Source organism: Eretmochelys imbricata, chromosome 1, assembly GCF_965152235.1.
Source record: "Eretmochelys imbricata isolate rEreImb1 chromosome 1, rEreImb1.hap1, whole genome shotgun sequence".
NCBI classification, from domain to species: Eukaryota; Metazoa; Chordata; order Testudines; family Cheloniidae; genus Eretmochelys; species Eretmochelys imbricata.
The window spans coordinates 120041716-120067106 of NC_135572.1; the positions used below are offsets into that span (position 1 = coordinate 120041716).

Consider the following 25391-nt stretch of genomic DNA (forward strand, 5'->3'; position numbering starts at 1 on the left):
CACTTGAAATGATTCAAGTGGGGGAAAGAATAATAATAAAGAGGCAAGCTAGCTCAGTGATAGGCTTGTGGGTCCTATTAAATTTGAAAGGCTATGATTTCTATTCCTAGACCCGCCAGTTAACATAATAACAAGCACCATGCTTCCCCACCCCATTCAAAGACTTGTACTAAGCAAGAATTGAGAGCCAAAACAGCATCAGGTCAATCCTGTACAGTGTAGTCAAAAGTTGCCAGGAAATTATCATGGCAGTACTCTTGAAAAGCCTGCAACCGCTCTGGCTGTCTTTGCTAAATTTATAATTGTAAGCTACAGGCTCCATCGCAAAAGGAACCCAATATATGATGTTTGTTTCTGTGGCAAGAATGGGAGGAGACTAATGGTAAAGGAGTGGGTAGGATTGGGGGGGCGAGGGGGAAGAAAATCAAGCCTTGCAGGGTTTTTAGAGACCTGCAGAAAATCATCTAAATAGGTAGTTCATACCTCAGATACTGTGCACTGCTTTGACAATCCTCTGGTTTATGGCGTACTTAACAAAGTCTTCTTACATTTACTAGACTGGAATGTCCATTTTCCTAGGCGCTTTCTGCTACTTTACTAGTACTTTAAAATTTGGACACGTGACAGAAATGTGTGTAACACATTTTTTAAGTGTTGATTGCGCTCGTAATTTTAAAGTCAGAATATAAAATAAACATCTCTGCCCTTTCTTCCAGCAGGCAGCACAGAGATCTGCTCTCCGCGTTCTGTCTGACAGGTACATTTTGTCATTTTTATGAACTATAAATTGCTTTATGAAACGTTGAGCCCTATTTATTGTGGCATATAACTCATAATCGGATTTTGTCCCCAAAGTATCTGTGAATTGGGATGTTAAACATTTTTGCATGCTTGGATTTGTCATGCATGTATGGAGTTTATTACTGCAAAAATCACAGTCTTGTTGTATTTCATACAGAATATGCAGAATCCCTTGTTGTGATACCAAGCAAGAGATAAAAAACTTACTGGAGAAGGCATGAATGAGGCAGTAAATTCTGAGCTTTAGAGTATGCTGAGATATATTTAAGATCATTTTTCAGCAATAAGTACTTCATTTATTTTGAGATGTTCTCTCTTGACTTTTTCCAGATTCTTTCACTGGGAATTACTCTTGTTCTGTTGAGATTCTCTCAATATTAATTTATGAGGGGTTGGCTTTTGGCTGGGGAGGGGGGGTATTTATTTTATTTTTGAACAATAATTGGTGCTTTAGACAGAACAACAAGGGAACAAACACTGATATTCGTATTCCATTTTTACTCAGTCCTTTCTCAGGCAAAAATTCCCATTGACTTTAGCAGGAGTCTTGCCTAAATAAGGAATTCAGGATTTGAGCCATAGTAAATATTATAGTTGGGCTGTAGATCAGTATAGGTATTTACCCTAAATGACTGTACTGAAAGAGGATTTATTGAAAAATAAGGTAGCTTTCTAAGGCAGTTCTGATTTCCCCCCCCCCCCATTTTAGGAATGGCAAAGATTGTACATTTTAGTGCCTATGAAAAAGAACTAGCAGATTTACATTTATCCACAGATGAGGTACTGTGTCATGCAGGCTGACACAACGTAAATTTCCCCATGCCTCTTTGGCAGCCACCTCTACTCCATCTAGCCCACTCTCCCCCCTCCTCCCTGGGAATAAGCAGTAATTGACTCAGTAAGCCAGCTCAGTCTAGGACTTCTCCTGAGCAGAGCCTGTCACTTAGGCTGAATTATACGTTGTGCATGGGTGAATAACGTTTCTCTATGCCCTGAAGCAGAGACGGCCAAAATTATCCTCCTCAGTATACAAACACTGTTTTGTTTAGATTTGTTTAAAAGAAGACAAACTTTAACCTAGCAAGCTGAGTGCAACACCCAAGCTGTGGGCTAAGTCGTGTCCTCAGATGTTGGGCATGAAAGGCACACAGATACCGGCAATATTTGTCCCGAAAGCAAGCAAGGAAAAAAGCCTAAGCAGCATCATACTCCTATCCCTGAATACATGTAAGCTCTTCCACATAAACAAGATGCCTTTTGGGTTCTCTGGGTATTTGAAGGTGTGGCCACAAGGAATGGGAGGAGCCAGAGATGACTATTTCACTCTTCCTCATTCTCCAGCTAAACTGGGAAAATGCCTGCAGAATTGCTCAGGGGAGCAGTGGTGCAAGCTAGCTGAGCTGAATACATACCTACGGGATTCAGGCACTTTGTACTCGGCACAACTAGCCCATGCCCCCGTTAGCCGCTGCCCATGCTGCCCCTGCTACACTATATTTTTAGCACGCTAGTTTCATGAAAACTAGCTTGAGTATGTCTGTGTGAGCTGGGAATCACAGCCCTAGCTCCAAGTGTAGACGAACCCTGAGAGAGAAGTGCTATGACATGAGTGAATGTATTTACATTACCAGAGAGCAAGAATGCCTGAGTGTTCGGGTGCTAACCTGGGGCTTGGTAGACATGAGCTCAGTTCCCTTCTCTGTCAGACTTACCTTGGGCAAGCCACCAAGGGTGTTTCTTCACTGCAGTGAAGGGCGTGACTGCAGCCCTGTGGACAGGTCAGAGTTAGCTTTGATCTAGCTAGCTTGGGCGACGATAGCAGTGAAGCTGTGGCAGTGCAGGCTGTACAATCCCCCCCCAGAGCCCCAGGCAGCTGCCACAGCTTCCCCGCTATTGTTATTTAGGCTAGCTCAGGTATGTCCGTGTGTGCTGCAGACACACCTCTGATTGCAGTATAGACAGACCCTCAGTCTCTCTCAGTCTGTGAAATGGGAATAATAGCACTTCCCTACCTCATAGGTCCCAGCTGGAGCCAGACCTTGTCAACAGTTCGAAAGAAGGCAGCAGGCAGAAATCTGTGCCATGCTGGAACTGGTTTACTGTAATGAGTTGCTGGGTTCATACCATTTCCACTCAAGATCCCCGGAAGGGACAGGCAAATTCTCCCACAGTACACTGTGAAAACATTCATAGAATGGTGCAGTTTATTGAAGTGCTACAGACCATGGCATGTGCTCCCAGAAATTTTAGCTCACTGAAGGAGTGAGTAGAGCACCAGTAGGCATGCAAGGCAACGGTACCCACCTCAGCACTCAACTGTTACGCTGCAGTGTGACTGTTCTCTCTTGTGATAGGCTAACTGGAAGGAAGCAACTCAAAGTTAGGTCACTTGAGTTAATTCTGTAGTAAGGACACACCTAAATGCTCTATAATAAGGGGGCCATATGAGATAGACCTTAGACCAGTGGTTCCCAAACTTTAACAACCCGTGAACCCGTTTCACTAAAATGTCAAGTTTTGCAAACCCCCTCCTAAAAATGAATATTTCCAGGGATTTTCTCCTTTACCTGAGTATAAATTATAAAAACAGTGATCTTGGAAATATAAAATTTGTTTTTATGACATGCTTATTACACACAATTTATTATTTGTTATTATTTATCATTACAGTATTTTTATTCCATTATGAATAATAACAGGGCAACACTCTTCCAAGATCTCACCTTCGTAGCTTGTATCACTTTGAATAAGTCTGTTATAAGACAAGGCTCCTACGTTTCATCAGGGAGTATCAGATGTGAAACAGCATGAAGGTATTCAAGAAGCCAACTCAAAGAGTTCCTCCTACACAAGCATTCAGGTCTTGAGCAGTCCAGGCAAACAACGCACATTACAACAAAGCTTAAACTTGTTCTTCATAATAATTTTAAAAACAATACTAGCTGCCTATTTAATTTTAAAAACAGCAAAAAATATCCCTTTCCATTTCTTCTAAGGAGTCTTGAAGTTTAAATCTCCTCAGTGTGATAGATATGCTTGCTTTGATCTGCTTCGCACTTGGAAGTCCAGGGGCTCCGGGCTGCTGGCCCCATGCTGCCTGGGGTCCCTAGGGACAGCTCTGTCCACCATTAGGGAATTTTTTCCCCGAGAACCCCCTGTGACATTTCGCGAACCCCCAGGGTTTCACGAACCCCAGTTTGGGAACCACTGCCTTAGACAGATTACTTAAAACTGGGATGGCAACTCTCTAGGTATGTCTGCACTGCAGTCCAAGATGTGATGGCAACTATGGTAGCATGTACCCATGCGAAAATTGCTAAAAATAAGTGTAGATGCAGCAGCGTGGGCTGTACAAGCGCCCTGGAGACCCGCTGTCACTGCTGAAGCCTGGGCCTCCACCCCTACAGCGCTACTTTTAGCGGTGCTCGTGCAGGTTAAGCTTGTGCGGGCGGGTGTGCTTCCTACCCAAGCTGCAATCACATTTCTCATTGCAGTGCAGCCTCTGAGTCAGCCTTAGTGGTTTTGGTTGAGCAAAGCGTTTCTTGTTCCCAGACCTATACTTAAGCTATGATTAGGGCCCTACTAAATTCACAGTCATGAAAATCGCGTCACGGGCTGGGAAATCTGGTCTCCCCCCGTGAAATCTGGTCTTTTGGGTGCTTTTACCCTATACTATACAGATGTCATGGGGGAGACCAGCATTTCTCAAAGTGGGGGTCCCGACCCAAAAAGGAGTTTCAGGGGGGTCACAAGGTTATTTTAGGGGTGTCGTGGTATTGCCACCCTTACTCCTGCACTGCCTTCAGAGCTGCGGGGCCGGAGAGCGGCAGCTGGTGGCCGGCGCCCAGCGCTGAAGGCGACGCCCCACCAGCAGCAGCGCAGAAGTAATGGTGGCAATATCACCCCATGCCTCCCTGACTTCTGCGCTGCTGCCTTCAGAGCTGGGCAGCCGGAGAGCGGCAGCTGCTGACTGAGGGCCCAGCTCTGCAGGCAGCAGCGCAGAAGTCAGGGTGGCAATGCCCTACCATGCCGTCCTTACTTCTGCGCTGCTGCTGACAGCGGTTCTGCCTTCAGAGCTGGGCTCCCGGCCAGCAGCCGCTGCTCTCCAGCTGCCTGGCTTTGAAGGCAGCACCGCCACCAGCAGCAGCGCAGCAGTAAGGGTAGCAGCACCACAACCACCCCCTACAATAACTTTGTGACCCCACCACAACTTCTTTTTGGGTCAGGATCCCTACAGCTACAATACTGTGAAATTTCAGATTTAAATAGCTGCAATCATGAAATTTACCATTTTAAAAATCCTATCACCGTGACATTGACCAAAATGGACCATGAATTTGATAGGGCCTTAGCTATGATCCAGCAAAGCACTTAAACATGTAACTTGAAGCATATGAATAGTCCTGTTGCAGTCAATAAGACTACTCATGGGCACCAAGTTACACACGTTTAAGTTTTGTGTTGGACTGAAGCCCTTGTCTGTTAGACTATGTTGTTTCTCACACTGTAGAGTTCCCCACATAGGCTGTTTATCAAAGGAGCGACTCAGCTGGCTGAGAGCCAGAAGGAACGCAGTATGGCAGCTCTGGTGGTGGCCTAGGGAAGCCTCAACTCCCTCTCAGCTGCAATTTGATCTGGATCCCATCAGAAAGCCAGGGCACTGTGGTTGTGGGTTGCACAAGACACAAAGGAGGACCGTACATTCAGGATCAGTCAGTGACAAACTCTCAGCTCTAGAAATGTTTTCACTTTGGCTACATTTTTCAAGACTATCCTGCAAGGAAAAGAGTCAGAGTCTTCTTTCTCATAAATGAAAGCAGATATCAGTCTTGCCATTGATGCAGAATCATGGTTATCCCACAGCTGCAAGTTCCACAGGCTCTCCAGGGAAGCCAAGGGTGACCGTTGGTATATTTTAGGGTAGAAAATATCTAGAACAAGTGTATCCTAGCCCCTCTAATTATAACGTGCAATAAGAGAAATTGCATAAAATGTATCTTGCTGCAGTGGTTGTGTTGCACATTAAAGAAAAAGGAATCTAAAGGCTTGAGAGCTTTGTAAAGACTTGGGAGCTAAATTTCTTGGTATCAATTGAATTCCAAGTGAATATCTCTTCACATCACAGAACTTTAACATGATTTGCCACATTTTGGTCATTGCCGTTCTTTGTTTAGGAACATCCCATGATAGGACTCTTAGGCAGGGTTGTAAAAGTTACATAAGAAGATGGAAGAGAGCTGGCCTAGAGACTTCTAGCTATTGGGTCACACATAATCATCTTTTCACATTGAGGAGTATTAAAATTATCCTAGCATTCAGGAAATGAGGCTCAGTGGGGGAAGGGATAAGAGGAAGTGGCCTTCTCTCCCAGAAAATGTTAGGAGTCTCCTATCAGCTGTAGTTTGTTTCTTGCCATACCACAGCCAAACATATGTCCATACCCACTGGTCCACTCCTCACCTTTCTCAAACGTGGTCCTAGTGACATTTGAGGAGGCGAAGGAGAATGAAAGTTCTAATTAAGAGAAATAATTATACTTTTAAAATATCTTAAAAATCTATTTGCTGAAAGAGAGAAAAGTAATTTCTTTAAACTTTTATGTATTCCCTCCAGCTGCCAGCTTCTTTTCACTATAATTTGCAATGAATTTATGTGTGGATAATCACTGTGTATGTGTGCGGTGCATTGATATGCTCTTCTGTATATTAGTAAGGAAGAGACAGGCATGGTTGCTTTCTGGCAATGTGAAGAATATGCAAAGTGCTATTGGGAAGAAGAGTGTCTATGTGTGTAGCATATGAAGTGCCTCGGCATATGATTAACCTCACTGAGTATGTAGTAAATAGCAGATAACTGTGATCAAAAAAGTATTTGTGTGATTTATCAAGCTGAGCAACTGTGCATTTTGCAGTGAAGCAGGAGGTCAATCCTGAAATCTAGGGCAAGTAGAGCAATAGGAAATTGCAGGGACTAAGAAGTTAATCATACCCTTGGACTGCTTCCATCTGTTTTTGAAAGACAGAGTCAGTACAGTGCTAGCAAGGATGCTTCACAGCACCAGATCAGGAATTAATTTTTTCAGTGAATCTTCAAATATCGTTTGCAGGAACACGGGCTTATAAAAATGTAATTTAATTTCATGGGGATAAATCATAGAGGACAAGAAGTGTGGTTTTTTTAAAATGTGTGTATCTAAAAAAGAGAAGCAGCAAAAAACCAGGAGGAAAACAGACATTAACAGTATGAAACTTGAAGGATATAAATGGTCTTGTGGTTAAATTGTGCGTGTAATAGTCTTTGAAAAATCAGCTTGCAACTGGGAAACTCTTACATTTTTATGACCTTTTGAGGTATATTTTTCAATAACCTATCTGCCCATCTTGCATCAGCTTGGGTCAAAGGGGCATTTACTTAAAGTATTGTTGAACTGCTGCTCTGAACAATGACTCCATGTATCAGGACTAAATGGTTGTCTGTGGCCAATTGGGTTATTAATGAAGAGAAAATATAATTCTGTAATTTCTTTATCAGTTTTGACATTTCTCAGTGTATTTCACTGAACCTTAATATTACACTCCCTTTGGACAACGACATTCCTTTTGGGCATTGAACACGTTATAAAACAAAGAGGATTTTCACTTTCATAATGGCTCCAATAAATAAATTACTCCTCCCAGTGGAAGGGGTAGGGGCATAATTAGTTGATGATATTGGGCTGTCCTTTGGGATGACTTCAGCAGAGAGCTAAGTGCATAGAGAAGGCATGTATTATGAATTATATGTTGTGCTATTTTTAGTGTTGGCATGAAAGTGAAATTTTATGGAGACATTATTTACCTATTTGTGGCAGCTTGAAGAAAGGTCTGAGGTTTGTACAATACTAATAGCATGAAATCAGGAGCCAGGCAATTCACCTGGACATCCCATTTTGACTACCACCAGTTCTTTAATTTTTAAGTGAAATTTCAAAGTTGAGTGCCTAAATAAGTACCCTTATTTTCAGAGATGAAGTAACTCTAATAGGAAGTCTGTAGTGCTGAAGTATGAATTCAGGTGCCTAACTTCAGTCACACAAGTTTGAAAAATTCAGATTTGGTGTTTGTGACATAATGTCATAATGACAGCACTGGAGACCCGTAGAACAGGTATAGCATGCATAGCGGAATTTCAAATTTCTCTTCTGTGGACCAGCTCTCCACAGGGCAGATGGAGGGATATGTTCCACCCCCGCCACTCACACACACACACACACACCAGTCCACACTCTATACGACAGTTAGGCAAGAATTAGCCAGTCAGATCAGGTATACAGGTATCATCCAGCTTTTCTGATTACGCACTCGCTCCACTCCATTTCTTTCCTTTTGAGACAGTTCAGAAGCCTGCTCTGAACTTGTGGTTCGCCCATTGGTTTCATTTATTTTTATTTGTTTTGTTTTGTTTTGTTATTAGGCCATTTGGCTGCTGAGCCTTTTTTATTTTACTTTTGAGAACAACATTTTCTCCATTGTTCTTATTTTTGTTCTGTCTGTCTTCTGCTGCTGCTGCTGCAACAATGGAGGAGAAGGAGAAGCTAGAAACCCTGCATGGCTGTGGGAGAGAAGTACAACTCAGGTGGAGGCCACCTCCATTAGACTGGACTGAATGCAGGCCAAGAACTCCTATCCTATGACTGCAGCTTCTTGCTGCCCAAACAGGAGTATGTGCATCAGCCAGCTCTTTACTTTTAGCTGCCATCTTAGATGATTCTTTAGTAATGCTACACAGGAGGAGCTGAACCGTGGCCAGTTTCTTTGCAGGCAGCAGGAGGTGAGTAGGCACAAGGAAAGACAGACCCTGGTCCCCAGGGTTATTGCATGGTTGAATCAAGCCTACTGCATTTCTTTAGGTGATATGGGGGCCCTATTCTGATACACTCCTCTCCCCCAGTGGAATTTCAGCACTGAAGGTGCCCCACCTCTCAAAGTCCAGACGCCCTCTCTGTTTTCTCACAGATGTTTTGCTTTGGAACAGGCTACAGGAAATCCTTCACTCTTCTTCACCCCCTCCTGTCCCATCTTTACTGTAGGCTCTACTTAGAGGAGGATCGTGTTGATTTGCCATTCGGGCAGGGACTGTCTCTCTAGGTGTTTGAACAGCCACCCCCTTATACCTCCAATCCCCATGGGTGCTATCTCTGTACACATAATAATAATAATTAATAATCTGCCTTGGAAATTGATCCACCTTCTCCTGAAGCCTACCTGAGGATCACTAATAATAACTGGAATTACCTGGTCAAGTATGTAGTTGATACCTTCTGTGGATATTTAGAACATTTCAGAGGGGGTAAGTCTCTCTCTGAACACACTTCAGATAAGAAACTGATTTTTGCTTGCTGCAAAGTCTCATTCCCCAAATCCCTCAAGAAAGGTAGACTCCCCTAGGAATAGCCATATAGCCTCATGCACTGAATCTTCCACCATCCCCCTGGAAGCAAACAGTTTGCTTACAGACACTCAATACAAAGATGGAAAGAGCACTCAGTTAGTCCACTGACATGGTCTTGCTGCAGGCCAACAAGATTGTGTCAGTTATACTCCCCAAGAAGTCACATAAATTATTTACCTTGGGGAACATGCAGATAACACCTCAAATGATATCTTGAAGGGTTTCAATAAATGTTTGGCTACCAAGGTCCATGACTAAGAAAGCATTGATGGGTAAGGGCAGGGCCGGCTCTCGGCACCAGCAAAGCAAGCACGTGCTCGGGGCGGCACAATTCCAGGGGCGGCATTCAGGTCATCCTTTTTTTTTTTTTTTCCGCTTGGGCAGTTGCCCTCTCGGAGGTTGGTGCAGCAAATTTTTTGCTTGGGGTGGCAAAAAATCTAGAGCCGGCCCTGGGTAAGAGATTTCTGAGACAAGATAAAGCACCTGGCTAGGCCTTTCTCTAGTTCACGCTTCTTGGATGCCCTCAATGTTGTTGTCAGAGGACAAAGTGGTTTCTCCTTCCCCTCCCTTTTGGACGGCCCAGGCAGGAGTCTAAGAATGAACCCTCTCAACCTATTTTGTCCATTCAAAAGTCTCTGGTCAAGATCTGAACATTCATATCGAAACTTGGGAAATAGTTACTTCCACAAGCCCTTTGATTCCTCCAAACCCTCATCGAAGATCAATAAGGCTGGGAAAAAAACATTTCTGCAGACAGATTCCAACTCCACCTCTTCCTTCTCTGTTACCCTGCTAGAAGGGAGACTTATCATCTTCCTGCCAACATGACGCCATGTTACAGAGAATCATTGAATGCTGGCAATCATATGACAGGGTTATCTCACAGAGTTTTCAGAGTCTCCTCTCTCCATGCGGTCATTTTCTTCATCTCCCACCTTCTAGTAAAACGACCCACTTCCTCCAAGTGTTACCTCAAAATATGGCTATTGAGACAGTGTTCCAGTTCAGGGAATGAAGATATGGATTGTACCAAGAGGAACTTCCAAAGTAGGAGCCTGGCCCTGCATTCCTTACACACCCAGAACTCTTACTCGAGTCCACAGTAGTTTTGGGAGTGCATGGAATGCGAGATCAGGCCACAGGCGAGCTGGTTAGAGAAGGAACACACTGTCGCCAGGCACTTGAAAGGTCTGTTGTGCAGGCATCAGGAGAAAGATACATGTTTATATACTTTGAAGCCAGCATTCATCAATCAGTTTTGCATGCAAAACTTCTGGTTTGCCCAGTTAGAGTACGTCAGTGGGGAGCATTTTTTCATGGAAATGTGGAATATAAATAGAAAAACTGGCAGGGTTTTGGTTTAGTTTGACTGGTGGGGAGGGGGAGTTGCATAAAATCAAAGCTTAAATCATTAATTTTCAATGTTTTGAATTGTGGCTCATAGATTACCTTGAATAGTGTGCATTAGTAGCATTTCTTACTTTACAGTAATTTGAACTCCATATTGAAGTGAAGGGACCCAGATTCTCAGCTGGTATAAGTTGAAGTAGCACCACTGACTACACTGGAGAGTTTTCACCAGCTGAGAATCTGACTCCAGAAGGTTTGCAACATTTCCAATTTTTAAAAAGCATGTTGCTGAATTTATTCAGAAGATTGTACAAGTGAACATTTAAAGTTAAAGTATTAAATGTGCAGGTTTTGTCCTCTGTCATTAATTAAATAATGCGGCACTGTACTCCAGTCCAAACTGTTCTCAGTTTTCCCTAAAACAGAGGTCTTTCCTTTTCTTTTGCAGTTGGAATGTTAGTGAGATTCACTAGAGATAGTTACTGAGCATAAAAGGCACTCTGCTTTATTTATAGAGTTGGTTGGAAATTCTCCAGGGGAATGATTTACCATCAGAGACTGCAGATTTGATGAAATTGGAATCTTTTGCAGAGACGGTTTAATTTTGACTAAGGTCTGATGGAACCCAGGCAGGGATACAATGGAACCCTGCCACTCAGGCAAATTTTGAATCCTGCCTAATTCCGTGCCAGCTCCTCGGTAGCTCACCTGGTGGGTTACTGATGAACCCAGGCTTTCAGTCTCCCAGATCTTCAGCCACCTGCCTGGTGTTTAATGAGAAGCGAAGACCATGGAAGCCTGGCTCAGCAGGCTTCCAGACTCCTGGCTCCCTGTCAGCTTGCCAGGAGGAATTTTATTTTACAGTTATCAAAGCAAACAGTTTATATGTTCCAAAATGAATCTTTTGTAGTCTGGTTCACAGAAAATTTCAAAATTTGTGGTTTTCTTTCCAAGTTGGAATGAAACCAAATTTCAAAATTCTGAAATCCTCAGCAAAACAGAATTACCATTCTCTGCACAACTCTATTTATTCATAGTGGGGCCTCCTAATGCTGCAGTCAGTGGGTGTGCCAGAGTTTGTTATAAACCTTTGCTTTCTTGTGCTGTTCGCTCAGGTGTAAAAATTAGATCTGGTTTGAAACGTGATGTAAATAGTCTCAGTTCAGGAATAATTTATGTTTTTGCAACCTGAAAAGAATATGGTTTTGAAATATAGTAATAAAAAGAAGTAAATAGAAATTACTTTGATTACTTTTTTCCCTTGGCGTATAATTTAAACTGTATAATGTATACATACTAAATTCTGCTGTCTTTGCAATTTACTTTTCATTCTAGTATATCTTCTGTATCTGAATGCTGTAAGGACTTGAAGGATCTATTCTACTCTTGATGTATGCACATAGCTTCTGTTCAGACTTATGGAACTTTGTCTCTCTTTCACACACAAAGCGAAGAATCGACCCCTTTGTGTGGAAACACCTCAGCCAAATAATTCACAAACTGCACTCCCTTATTATTTATTGATACAGTGGAGTATAATTGTTCCAAATGAGTAAATAGTCTATCAAGAAAAATATTTTTTTTTCAATTCCCTGGTTCTGATTTACACAACTGATCAAAATGATTCCAGAAAACTCACTAAGACCTGCCAAGTAAATCACACTCTTCCTAATTACCTTTTCAGACCTTTACTGTGCTTTTGTGAGTGTGTGAACTGACCCTGGCCTTATATAGTATACATTGCAAGTTCTACATTGTTTGAAAACTAAGAGATTACTTCCAGCAGTGACAAGGCTGGCTGTTGTATAGGGCCCTCCAGGGAGACCTTTGTTAAACACTCTCTGTACTACTGCATTGTCTCCTTGTCCTTACCCTCTTTCTTTTCCTGCCCTTCTGTGCATGTCAGAGTGAGAAGGGGAGCAGGAGACACAGACTTTCCACAGTAGCTGGCTTCCCTATGGATCCCCATGTTTTTGGCTCTCCAACCCTTACCTTACTATTTTTCCCTCTAGTTCCCCCTACTCAGCTTCACTTCCAAGCCTCCCCCTCCTGAGATGTTTGGCTCCCTGATCATCTCTCACTGTTTTTTCTCTTTCTGCTCCCCTAATCAGTCATCTCCCTGCTCCTCAGTATCCTTCTGGAGCCCTTCACCCTCACATGCTCTGCCAATGAGTTGCTCCAACTGCCCAGACCCAGCTCCCCTGTATGGGCAGTAGGAGGCAGGTTATCTTGGCTCATGGCGTCACATTAAACTCTTTTGGAGCCTAGTCAACTCACCACCCGCTGCTGAAAGGTTAATGTGTCCTGCACTGTTAGAGTGAATTGACCTCTTGTTTTTTTCTCCCCCTTTAATGATTTTGTCTGAAGCTGGCCCTTCTCCAAGTGCATGGCTCATAGCATTGGCTAGAACCAGCTGTAGTGCAAGCAGGCTTCCCTACATAGGTCTAAAAGAAAAGGAGTACTTGTGGCACCTTAGAGACTAACAAATTTGTTAGTCTCTAAGGTGCCACGAGTACTCCTTTTCTTTTTGCGAATACAGACTAACACGGCTGCTACTCTGAAACCTACATAGCTCTGCTAGTGCTTCTCAGCCTGACCTGCTAACTATCCCCTTTGGCAGTATTGTGCTCCTTCTGGGCAGCGGCTCACTGTTGTGCCATTCGGTGTGGCACATTTTATGATGTGAACAAGTGTCGTCTCATTTGCCAGGTGACCTCAGCAGAAATTAATCCAGGTAAACAGTGGTGGATTAACCCACCCTGCCACTTACCCTATTAACTAAAATGACCTTTGACTTCAGACCATGAAGGTGCACACAGGACAATCAATCAGACATGACAATTAGTAGGAATTGTTTATACTTTATAAATCCTCTGTTCTGCTCCCCTGACTATTCACTGCTGACCCCTCTCATAATCCCTTCAAATAGTTATTTATTGAAGTAACTTCCTTTAATGTCATGAAGTCCCTTGTCTTAAATCTTACAGGTTTGATATTGAACAATGACACCATGTGAATTTAAACTGGGTTTGTAAATATTTGATTCTTCAGTGTTATTCATCTGACAATAGACACCAGGACTGTTACACACACACACACACACACACAACCCTCCCATAAAAGAACACTTAGAGGAAGAAGATTTAGGAGCTTTGGCCAGGCTAGAATAGTTGCCTGAAGGAAGAAGAGAAACACTGGGAAATTATCATCCTCTTTTTAAAGTTCTCAGACAAAAAGAATTTTGCCCTAAAACTTTGCCCTGAAAAGAGTTCCAGTCATGACCTACTATAAATCTGATAGGGCCATTTTAACGCTCACAGAGCTCTGGGTAAACAGCATTACACCAGACCAAACCTCCAGGGCATCAGGATGGTCTTTTCCCTTTCAAGCTTGTATATTGTCTTCATAACATATTGCCAGTGTTCACAGGACCAAATGAGATTGTGCCCTTTCCTTTAATGTACTCAGTGCGCTTTAGTTTACAGTCTGTGAGGTCAACAGGAAAATATGGAAAGAAATCTCCACCGATTGTCAATCTTTACTGGTTATCTTGTCTATTACTGATTTCTTATTCAGTTCTTCTCTCTTAATTAAGTGGGGCTTTTTCCTCTATTCTAAACATTAGCTAAAAGCATTAGTAAAATAACATTCAGCAATTGAGCAATTTTGTAGGCCCTGCCAGGGTCCTATGGCACAGATACCAGGGATGACAAATTCATTTTACTTATTTGAAACGTTATTGGTGCAAATTTCTCACTTGAACAGTGTTGTATTCCTATGCTGCTTGCAGAAGGAGGTCCAGTATACAGAAGAGAGATGCTGTTGAGGTCACCATGTGGGATTTTTGTAGAAGGGTCACAAATATTGATCTTATAAGTAGAGCTGGTTATTTTCAACAAAACAATGTTTTTCAACATTTTGTTGAAAAAATTTTCAACAAAACAATGTTTCATCAGAAAATGCTGATTCGTCAAACCCAAATTGTTTCAGGAAAATATCTTGGGTTTTACAAACGTGTTAAATCAGAGGAAGAATTCTGATGGAAACAGTTTCCTGGGGAGCATGTTGTGTTTCAGATACACCATGCATCAGAGTTTCCAAAACAAATTTTTTTTTCCTGAATTTCCATTTCCTGAGACCTTTTGTAAAATTTGATTTTGGTCTGAATCGAATGAAAAACCAAATTTCAGAATGTTGACATTTCCCATGAACTGGAAGTCCCAAGTTTCAGCCAGTTCTCACTGTAAGATACCCATCCCAGAAGAACCACACTAGTGGGTCTCCCAGCTCTCAGGATTACCCCCTCACATTCCTCTACCTCCTGCTGCTGGAGGGAATCTGGGCACTGCTCTTTGACTTAAATTACAGAGGAAAAAAGATTTATCAATTTTGCAAATGCAAAAAAATAGTTCAAGAGATTAGCAAGACCCCAAACTCTTCTGGGATTGCCCACGTCTAATTGAAACAGGGTTGTGCTGTGATCTTTAGGTCAACCATAGTTTTTAAATCATTACCTGCATTAGCATTGCATCCGCTGTGAACCATTCTTTAATTTGAACCCAAGACTATTTATATTTGCAAACAGTTTTTAAAATACCTTTTTCTCTATTTTTGAAGTGAATTTAGCACTGGTGACAGTCGTCGGGTTGGCAGTTCTGGAGACTGAAGTCCTGTTTATCCTGTCATGTCTCTTTTTGTGAGGAAAGGGTAAATGCCCAGTTGCTATAGAATTTATTCTGTAGTGTTGTGTGCTTCCTGTCTAGAAGCTATACATATTTCATATCCCTGCAACCAGAGGGCAAGTCCTTAACGAGTACTTTAGTCCCCATCGTCTTGTTGTTCCTATTTAAACAGAAGCCAACAAGAATTTAAAAGTGCACTAGTGCCTTAGCATTTGATATGGTTAGCTAAACTGAGCCAAATCCACATTATTTTATTTTAAAGCTAATTTTGTTTTAAGGCCCACACTGAGATTTGAACTCTAATACTCTGTTCTATCTATATGCACACATCTCCACTGTTAAAGAGAGCAACATATCAGAGTAGTAGTCTGCCTGAGCAGAATTTTGGCCTTATGGTAGAAATTCTGGTATCAAACTGCTTTAGAGAAGAAGCAAAGTTGCCTGTGGGATGTATCCATTTGTGTAGCAGTAATATATTACTGTAGCCTTTAAATACATACAGTAGAATCTCAGAGTTACGAACACATTGGGAATGGAGGTTGTTCATAACTCTGCAACGTTCGTAACTCTGAACAAAACATTTTATGGTTGTTCTTTCGAAAGTGTACAGCTGAACATTGACTTAATACGGCTTTGAAACTTTACTATTCAGAAGAAAAATTCTCCTTTTCCTTTATTTTTTTAGTAGTTTGTGTTTAACACAGTACTGTACTGTATTTGCCTTTTTTCCCCCGTCTCTGCTGCTCCCTGATGGCGTATTTCCAGTTCCAAATGAGATGTGTGGTTCACTGGTCAGTTCATAACTCTGGTGTTCGTAACTCTGAGGTTCTACTGTAGCAGCAAATTCTGTCCACACACTACCCTCTGTATCTATGGGGGGACCTGAGCACAGTGCAAGCGGTGTCTTTCCACTTCACTGGGTGGAAAAAGGGAGACCTCACAGACACAGCCCAAACTCCCTGTCCACATCAAAGTTGAGCTCTATGAAGGCTTCATGTGCCCCAGTTACAGGCATTCAACTGAGGAAGGAGTTTGGGAAGGGCTGGTTAATTCACAACTGCATGATCCCACTAGCAATCTTCTCAGTGCAGGGCAACAGTAGTGAGGCAGCATTAGCTGTGGTAGAGTATGCAGCTTGTACACGCAACACATGAAGAGATGAGGAGGAAAATGAATTCTGAAAGAGTGAAAGAGAAGATGTAATTCTTTTTACCTGTGAAAATCTGAGCAGGCTTTATTAAGCCAACCACCATTATCCAAACCTGTGCCATTGCCTCAAATAATATATTTCATTATATTGTCAAACAGTGATAGGCTTCAGTTTGGTTGAGCCAGAGCTTAGCTAGTTTTGATATTTAAGACATTTCATAAAATGCACACTCCACACCTGTGCTGAGAAACAATGACCCAAAATAGTGGCACTTTTCTTGTTTAGACATTATACTTGGCTCAAATGGCGCTTGCAAATCACTAAAATTAACAGCATATGTTTCCAGTGCTGCGATGTAAACAGTTTTTGTTTGGTTAGGAGGTGATTGCCTAAGATTTGTCTTGCATCTGGGCCAGAGCTTCTAAAAGGCAATATTTTAACCTCGGGGTCTTTTTTAGTTTAATCATTTACTAAGGTAATATTTTAAAAGATCTTTACTTTAATCTTGCTGCTGTTCTTTTTCTTTTAGTGTACTGTCCATTGTTTTTCTTCTCATAAAATCAGTTTTCAAACCCTGCAAATTTAGTTGCTGCATTTCTATAATATCAGGTCTATACTTAATTACAGTTAGTTCTCCTACTTGTCATTTGGTCTGGAATCATATCATCTAATGTTGGAGAACACAGAATAAATTTGCAAAGTTTTAGTCCCTGAGATCATCCATCAGTTTGTAAACTGCAGATGCTGTCTGTCTAACTTCATTTCCCCACCTTAAATAATTGTGATATTGTTTCTTTAAAATCCATGATAACAAAAACCAAAATGATCTTAAATAATCCAGAGACATATGGAATTGTTTTGGATAAGAAAGTAACAAATTGCTGTGACTCTTTAAACATGGAAGTCTACCACGGAAACCCCAGCAGCCTCTTTGACAGGCTGCTCTAAAACCTTTCATTTGCTTTGAAGTTGTTTGTTATTTATGCCCCTTTGAGGTTTGCAGACTAAGGAAATCATCTATTTTAATACTTTGAAACCTTCTTGTGGCCACCAGTGATGGGAATTCCTGTCCTGTTTCCTGTGCCTCACTGACAGGCCAATGAGAGCCTTTTAAAAACTTTTATAGCTGCTAGTGATCAATGGCATGACATCACCTACTGTTAACAAATGTCTTTCAGACTACTACTCATCTCTCATTTATGGGATTACCTGGTTAGTGAGACTTTCTTTTATGTTCTCTCTATATAGTGATGTTATTTCATTATATTAATAATTCAAAGTGATCGGTTACATAATTACTATTATAATACAAGAGCAATGACTGAAGTGGTATTTTTTAATTCAAAATTATTTTAATTACTAGGGGTATCTACTGATTTTTAAATTTTGTTCTGCCAAGTCTCTTGCCACTATGCTATCGCTTCTTGGTAACTGCAGCTCTCTCAGCCCAGCTAACAAAGGGAAAATTAAAACAATGTCTCAGGCAGGCAGGAATAGAAAATATATGTTCCTGCGTGAAAGCTGCTCACCTCCTAATTGCCCTGCAATTGCTAGATTTAAAATCTAATTTATGAGGCTGGACAGAATGGCTACATTAGTCCATTATTTCATGAAGATCTTTCATTCCTGATGTCAGGAATGCAGTTCTCAGTGTGACAGCGTTAGCAGCTGCTCTAGGCAGTGTTGCTGTAAGGCGCTCACATTGGAGAGAAGCTTTGAAAAAGTTCAGACCAGTCTCCAAACAATAACATTTTATAGGAGTGAGATGAAACCATAAAATCGAAAACTGATGGCCTGTTACAGATACTTCAATATTCTGACCAAAATGGAAACCAAACACAGAAATGTCTGGAACAAAAAGCATTTTCACTGTTTGCTGCTGTAATATCTCACATGCTTTATAAAGCATGCCAAACACTACAGTGCATCAAATAAGCTGTTACATGTGACATCAAAGCACTCTAATAAAGACTGCAGTAGGCTGGTTGATGTACTTGTAGAAATTAATGGGCAGACGACATAGGTCTTTAGGGTGTAAAACACACGTAGAGAGGGCCAAATTCCATTTTTAATTATGGTGTAAAAAGTTAGGACTACATATACCCCACAATCCACTGAGGGTCTCCCCCTGGCATCAGTAGATGGTTTACACTGTGCTCAAAAGTAGACTGTGGTCTTCATGTAGTAACTAAACTATTAATCATCATTTCTGTATTTTGTGTTCAGTACTTGATTACTGTATTCAGTATCATTCAGTGGAAGAATATGCTCATATTTACAACCACTATTATTGCTGTCCTTTGTTTCTCTTCCTTCTCCATCTTCTTTTTTTTATTTCTCTCCCTCTTCCCTGTGTACACCTCCTGTCCCATCTCTTCTCTGTGTATCCTTATCTGCAACAACTTCCTGTACCTCACCCCCCACTCATAGGCTTCATTCCTAACTCCTTCCCCATTCCACTGCTCAAATAAGCAACTGAATAATTAATTAATGCTTACATTTAAAGTGCCATTCAAGTCAACAACCCATTGAGATTCATGGTAGATGGGGAAGTTCACACACCTCATTGCCTCAGACTGTCTGCAAACTCCGGCCGACAACACTATCGGTTTATATTTGCTCATTTTTGAAGGATATTTTTGCAGCTATCAGGACTAGAACACTTAGTTTCATTTTTTTCTTAAAGGTAGATGCTGCAGATTCTGAATATGCCATGTGGCAAATAAGCAAATAAGATATATTTGAACGCAGCAAAAGAAGAGTTCACAAATGAGCCTTTATCTCTTCCTGCTCCCTTTCCGTGCAGATGGATTTACTTTTCAGTGGCATGTGGGCTTGATGTTTGAACCTGTGAATCAGACAGAAAACCTGAGACCCACTAACACCTCAGGGTCCTTCTTAATCACAGTATAGGACCACAGGACGTGTTCTCTCCACCCACGAGAAGGTTGTTAATTGTATTCTTGAGGGTTTTTTGACGTTTACTGTATTTCTTGTTATCTGGGTCTCTACTACTCTTTGAAAGAGCCAGTACATACATTCTCACAGTTGGGCAACCCACATCCCTCCATCCTAGCAGCAGCAGTAGATGCAGGCTTCAACACCTTTAATAGCCTCTCTCTGAATCCTGCTGCTAAATTTAAATTCTGTGTGATATGGGGATATACGCTACATTGCACTGCACGTCTGATAGCATGCAAGATATTAGCAAAGCAGTAACCAGGAGGATGCTGTTAGAGGTAATGGGCCTGTGATAAGAGTTCCAGAAAGTCAAAGAGGCCTTTGTGATTGTTAAATTGCATGGGGAAGAGGCCAGCAAATTCTTGTGGACATTGTGAAGGAGAAGCATCTTTGTTGGACTACTCTCACCCCCATCCATCAGTCTCAGGGAGAGGCAGGGAAAACAAACTTCCCAAACCCTGAAAAAGGTTAGGCTGAAGAACAGACTAAGTAAGATACACATGAGTTCCTAGTACTATAAGAAACTTAAAAATATGCATGGCTGTTCAGGAACAGCAAAACATATGAGACACGGGATGACTTACTCAAGGATATGTCTAGTACTGAGGCAGTTCGAGCCTATTTATAAAGACAACTACATCAAAACACAGCATGGTTTAAGATAAAATGTTTATTAAAATGTCATACAGTTCTAGTGCTATTTTTCTTCTATTGGGTAGCACTTTTCATCCAAACACAGGATTGATAACATGCTGTGTGAGGGTGCAGTCAGGGAGCCACTGTGTCCAGACACATCAGTACCACTCTGGATTAATAAAGTAAATAAAATCATACTCATTACTTTGTAGTTTATTTCTCCCTTCCCACTTGTTCTGTACATGAATAAACAGACCTTCCACACTCTTTTCCATGGACAACATATAAAAAGTGATTCAATTCACATTTGGACCTTACTTTATTCTTTGAAATATGAAGTGTCATTGTTTCCTATTATAGATTTCATCTATTTATATTTATCACAGTAAATCATTGCTGGTTAGTGTTCTCTGTTATAATGAGGCCAGCTTTAGGCACCATGACTGTGGAAGGTACGGCCAGGGCTATAGTTGAGGGTTACCATGTATTCTGAAATATTACTTCTGGCATCAAAATATTGTGATGTTGTGTCACAATGGGCTGGATTCCAGTCCCCTCACTCACTATTACATTACTCCATAGATACTTCCATTAAAGTTATGGAGTGTGCTACTAAACCGAAATAGAAGTGTCAGAATCTAGCCCTGTGGAATTTGGATTTGGGGTCTTCCCCAAGTGTCAGGCCCCTGAAATCCTAAAACCAACCCACATGCAAATATTCCTCAACTGCATTTTATGAGCATTTCTTCCTGTATTGTTTCTTGAGTTTCTTGGGTGTGAGATGTAAATGAAAGCTCACATGCAGCTCTTTTTAAAAACAGACTATAATTGTTTTGCACATGGCAGAAAAATAGCTTGTGCTTACTCAAATAGGGAAAATATTTGAAGAACCTTTTAAGGGCTGCAGGCAATTTCAAAATGATTAGCTTTTAACCTCCTCTTCACTGCTGCTCTGGGCTTTATTAGTTGCTCTCTTTGGCCCTTCCCCAGTCTGTCTAATGCCTTCTGTGGTGATAGACAAATCTATGTATTTGTCTGAGCATTTATAATTTTTTGCAGCATCTGAAAGAGAGCCCTTTGATTCAGTGGAGGCTAACAGAAAACATAATGGTGTTCTGCATAGGAAATGATGTACACAGACAAGTAGTAGAACTTAGAACTTCTTTATGCCGAGCAGAGCTACTCACAATAAGCTCCTTCTCAAGAGCTACTGTAAATTTCAAGACAGCATATAGACTAGAGCAGACAAGCTAAGAAAGTCCTTTGGGAGACAACGTAATATGGCTTGAGTTAAAGAGTAACACAAAAGCTGGCAGCAGCAATACTAAGAATCAGTAAAACCTGAAAGAGTTCATCACATATTTAAATTTATTACACCCACTCGAACAGCTATTACAGTAGTTAGTAATTTTATCTGCACAAGTTCATCTGTATTTGGACTTTCAGAGAATAGAGCCATTTGCACAGTCCTGTTGATTTAAAAGCCAAAGGCTGAACTGTTGTAGTGCGACACATTGCAACACAGTGTTTGGAAGTGATAAGAAATTCATTATTTTAGATTGTCAAACATGGGGTTGGGCTTGTTAATAATACTCAGACACAAGTTGCCAGGGTGCCAGAGCAAAAAGAGTGAGAAGGATGCCTCTGTGGTTGCAGTCCAGTGACTGTGCGGTAATGCTGAACACAGCTGTTAAAAGAAAGTCACACACAAGCAAAAATTGCCCTTTTCCTGATTAGCATCACATCCATATTGACTATTTTGGGAGGGAAGTTGGATAGGCAAGACAACAACCAGGCAAATTGCCCAGAATGTGGGACAAACTTCTCCTGATAGGGACATTTGGGAGGACAGCAAAATACAGGTGATCGCATTCTGAGTGATAAAGGCAAAACTGACCTCAAATTCTTGCACCTGATTTTTCTCCAGTTGATGCTCGTCACTGAGCGTGAGTCCCTGCTGGTAGTACAGCATGGATGGATCCCTGTATTTGACATTAACACTTACACAACAAAATAAATTATACAGAAGTTTTTTAGACAGTGGGAAGGTGATTTTTATTAGCAAGTGAGTATCATAAATCACTTCAGTGCAAAGAACACGAGGCCTCTCCTAAAGGGTTTCTTATTTTATTTTTTTGACAATGTAAACTTCCAACTTTGTTAAAAACTACAGACTTTTCATATACATAGTCATACAGTTCCCATTGCTTATATGTAAAACAAAAACCTCTTTTCCATTTAATCAAGTAGCACAACTGAATAAGGAATATGTATTTTCTTTTATCAGATCCAAGTTATAGCTTCAGGAGGTCCATAAGAACAATACTCCGTTCTAATCCTTTTCCTGAATAGCATTTCATTTCCCCAAATGCATTCATTTCTATAGCTGGACTCACACCTTAAGCAGAAGTATAAAACACAACCATTCAGAACAGCTGAAATGGTGCTTTCCTCACTTTCAAACTCTTGAACTGGATTAGAGATCCCAGCATCATACCAAGCAGGTCTACACTAGAAGCGCTAAACTTGTGCAGCTGCACCAATGCAGCTGCACCTCTGTAGTGCATCTGGTGAAGATGCTCTGTGCCGATGGGAGAAGACTCTGCCGTCAGCATAATTTTTCCACCTCTGTGAGAGGCGGTAGCTATGTCGACGGGAGAGAGTCTCCTGCCGCCATAGCACCAGTGTGGACAACACTTAGGTTGCTGTAACTTGCATTGCTCCGAGGGTGTCTTTTTCACAGCCCGAGCGATGTAAGTTAGATCAACTTAAGCGATAGTATAGACCTGCCATAGTCTATAGTACAGTATAGTCTAGTGATGATTCTTCATGGTAATGCCCAGAATGTACGTGAAGTTCTGATTACAAAGTTTCAGTGTATCCACATGGGCAATAGTCCATCTCTCAGTTTTGTAGTCTTATCTTAACTCTACTGTAGTCTCTCTGCCATGAGCAGCTCTCTGGATCCTATGACCTTCATTATTTCTCTGGTTCCTGTTGCTGTCTTTCCCAGATTTCATGCCCACTGCTTCCACTTCCTGCTGTCACTGTTCCTCCCACCACGTGCTCTTACTGCTTGTAAATTCCCATGCTGAAATTATAATTGCTCAGCTTGATAGCTACGGGCTGTCCTAGTCTAGCTCACCCCCTTGTTTCACAAAATGCTCTGAGCAAAACATTCTGTCATCATATGCTGTCATTTACTAGCATCTAGTTCATATACCACTTGGCTTTTTTCCTGGTGATTTGATCCTTCAGTTCAGAATTCAGCTCCCTACATATCTAGTCTGTATCGCTATCCACAGTTTTATACCACATTTATCACCGTGGCACAGTATCTTCCATAGTGGCCAATCGTAACAGGATCTGACCACTAGACAGTGTTATTGCTATTCCTTAATCTGCCACAGCCCTGCCTGTCTAAACACTGTTCTTTTTAGCAGTGTTCTCCGATCCTTCCCAGACGATATATCTCCTGCTATAGGAATCAGTCCAGTTTGTTTGCTCTCTCATCTCTTTTAGAAAATTACAGTTCTCCATTTCCCTAACTGGTGTAAGGCCTTTCTTTCAGTCCAATGGGAACCCTACTGTAGTTGTTTTATTTCTTCCTTGTCTGAGGGGGAGGAGACCTCACTTTCTAGCTTTTAGCCTGGAGGGGGAATAGATACCCTGACTCCACTCATGCTTACCTTCTTCTATGAGCCTTAGTAGTCTGATCTCAGATGGGCAGAGGAACTTTTAACACTCAAGGATGCATGGAGGATGGCACATGCAGCGCCTCATTCTAGTGGGACTAGAATGTCCTTAAAGGGTACAATCTTGCTGCTCTCATTGGGTAGGAGGTGGGGTTTGAGGAACACATGGAATGTGGAGTCTGAAAGTAGCCAACACCCAGAACTTATTTTTTTTTACTACACGGACTCCAAGAGCTGTAGAAAAATACCCAAAGCTTTGATACTATTTGATATGAAAAATACAACTGATCAGTACCGCAAACACTGGACACATTACATCTACAAGTCCTCATGGGTGTGATTGTCTTTTGCTCCGTGGCAAGGTGGACCTAGGTGTCTCACCCACTGCCCAGGAGATATTGGGAGTTGGGAAAATAGGTTACACTCTGGCTCTCACATGCAGTAACATTTTTGAAGCTGTATAGCAAGTTAATTGATTAATTTACCCTCTCCACTCTCTCTCCCCCTTGCCCCTAGAACATGAAAAAACGCAATGGTCGTATGCAGTCACTTCAGATATACTTTTTCAGTCCAACCCACCTTGCCAGCTCTGTGGGTGCCAAGCAGCATGAAGCTCAACTGGTTTAAACAAAAATGACAGAGTAATATAAAGCTCGAAATTACTTTGAAATTCTATCGATGTATGATGGGCTACAAAGCAAATTATCTTTTCCATCCTGAGACCTTGTGAGGAGGCCACACAAGTGATGAGCAACAAGGCTGATCTCAGCCAGGACGTCCCTTCTTGTCTGCTTGCTGGAGAGGGAAAAAAGAGCACTTTGAGTGATGATGCCACTGCAGTCTGCTTGGTTTGATAGCACATTAGTCACAATGAAAGAGGATCCTCACATAAAGCACATCAAAGATTTGGAGAGTATATCCTAGCTACGGTTTTAGATCTCTAACTCAAAGGCACCATGCCTGCTTTCCTCCCAGCATGTGAGGTTGGGTTAAAACACTACTGAAGATTCTCAGATATAAGGTTCCTAACTGTGTACAAGAGCAGATTAATGAGGAGGAAAGAGAAAAGACAGTCTGTGGGGAATAGATGAAGGAGAAATAACAAAAGCCATCAAAACCCTCAAGTCATAGGGAGCAGATATGCAGTACTATGTTATTTTTGGTAGAGTTTTCTTCACAACTTCTTTCACATGCAACCCATTCTCCTTCGCCCTCAGAAAAATCTCTTTGGAAATGGCTCCCAGATTTATTCTGATAATGAGAGTATAACTGGAGTTGATAGAGTATCTCTATGTGGTTTCAAAGCCTATTGTAAGTCCTTGGCCCATTAATCCAGAGAAGAGCATGTGAAATGTTGTCACTGTCTGTAATTTTTTCTTTTCATGTTACAGTATTTACAGCTTTTAGGAGACTAGTTATTACCATTGAAAAGACATTTGAAGGCCCATTCTATAAAGAGTTAACTTTCCTGGACCGGGGAATCTTGCTGCTCATATTTAGCTGATGCAAGGTCAATGACAAACACATCAAGGAAGTCAGAGTTGTTTTATTTTTCTTGTGAGCAGGTCAAATAAAACACTGCTGATGCTCCATTTATCTGGTGAGACCAGCAAACACTTGGCAGCTAAGGAAAGCATACATTGGAATCTGGCACCAGGCTCCCAGCACAGCTGTCAGCCTGCTGAC

The 25391-nt window shown here is 41.5% G+C and overlaps 1 protein-coding gene across 1 annotated transcript in view; it reads left to right on the top strand.

Moving 5' to 3' along the window:
* The window catches only part of AFF3 (ALF transcription elongation factor 3), a 465059-nt gene that overhangs the window by 371532 nt on the left and 68136 nt on the right, over positions 1 to 25391 (top strand). Inside the window, exon 10 of the mRNA XM_077810373.1 lies at positions 717 to 757. Coding sequence (XP_077666499.1) covers positions 717 to 757 — 41 coding nt within the window. The remainder of the gene's footprint in view (positions 1 to 716; positions 758 to 25391) is intronic.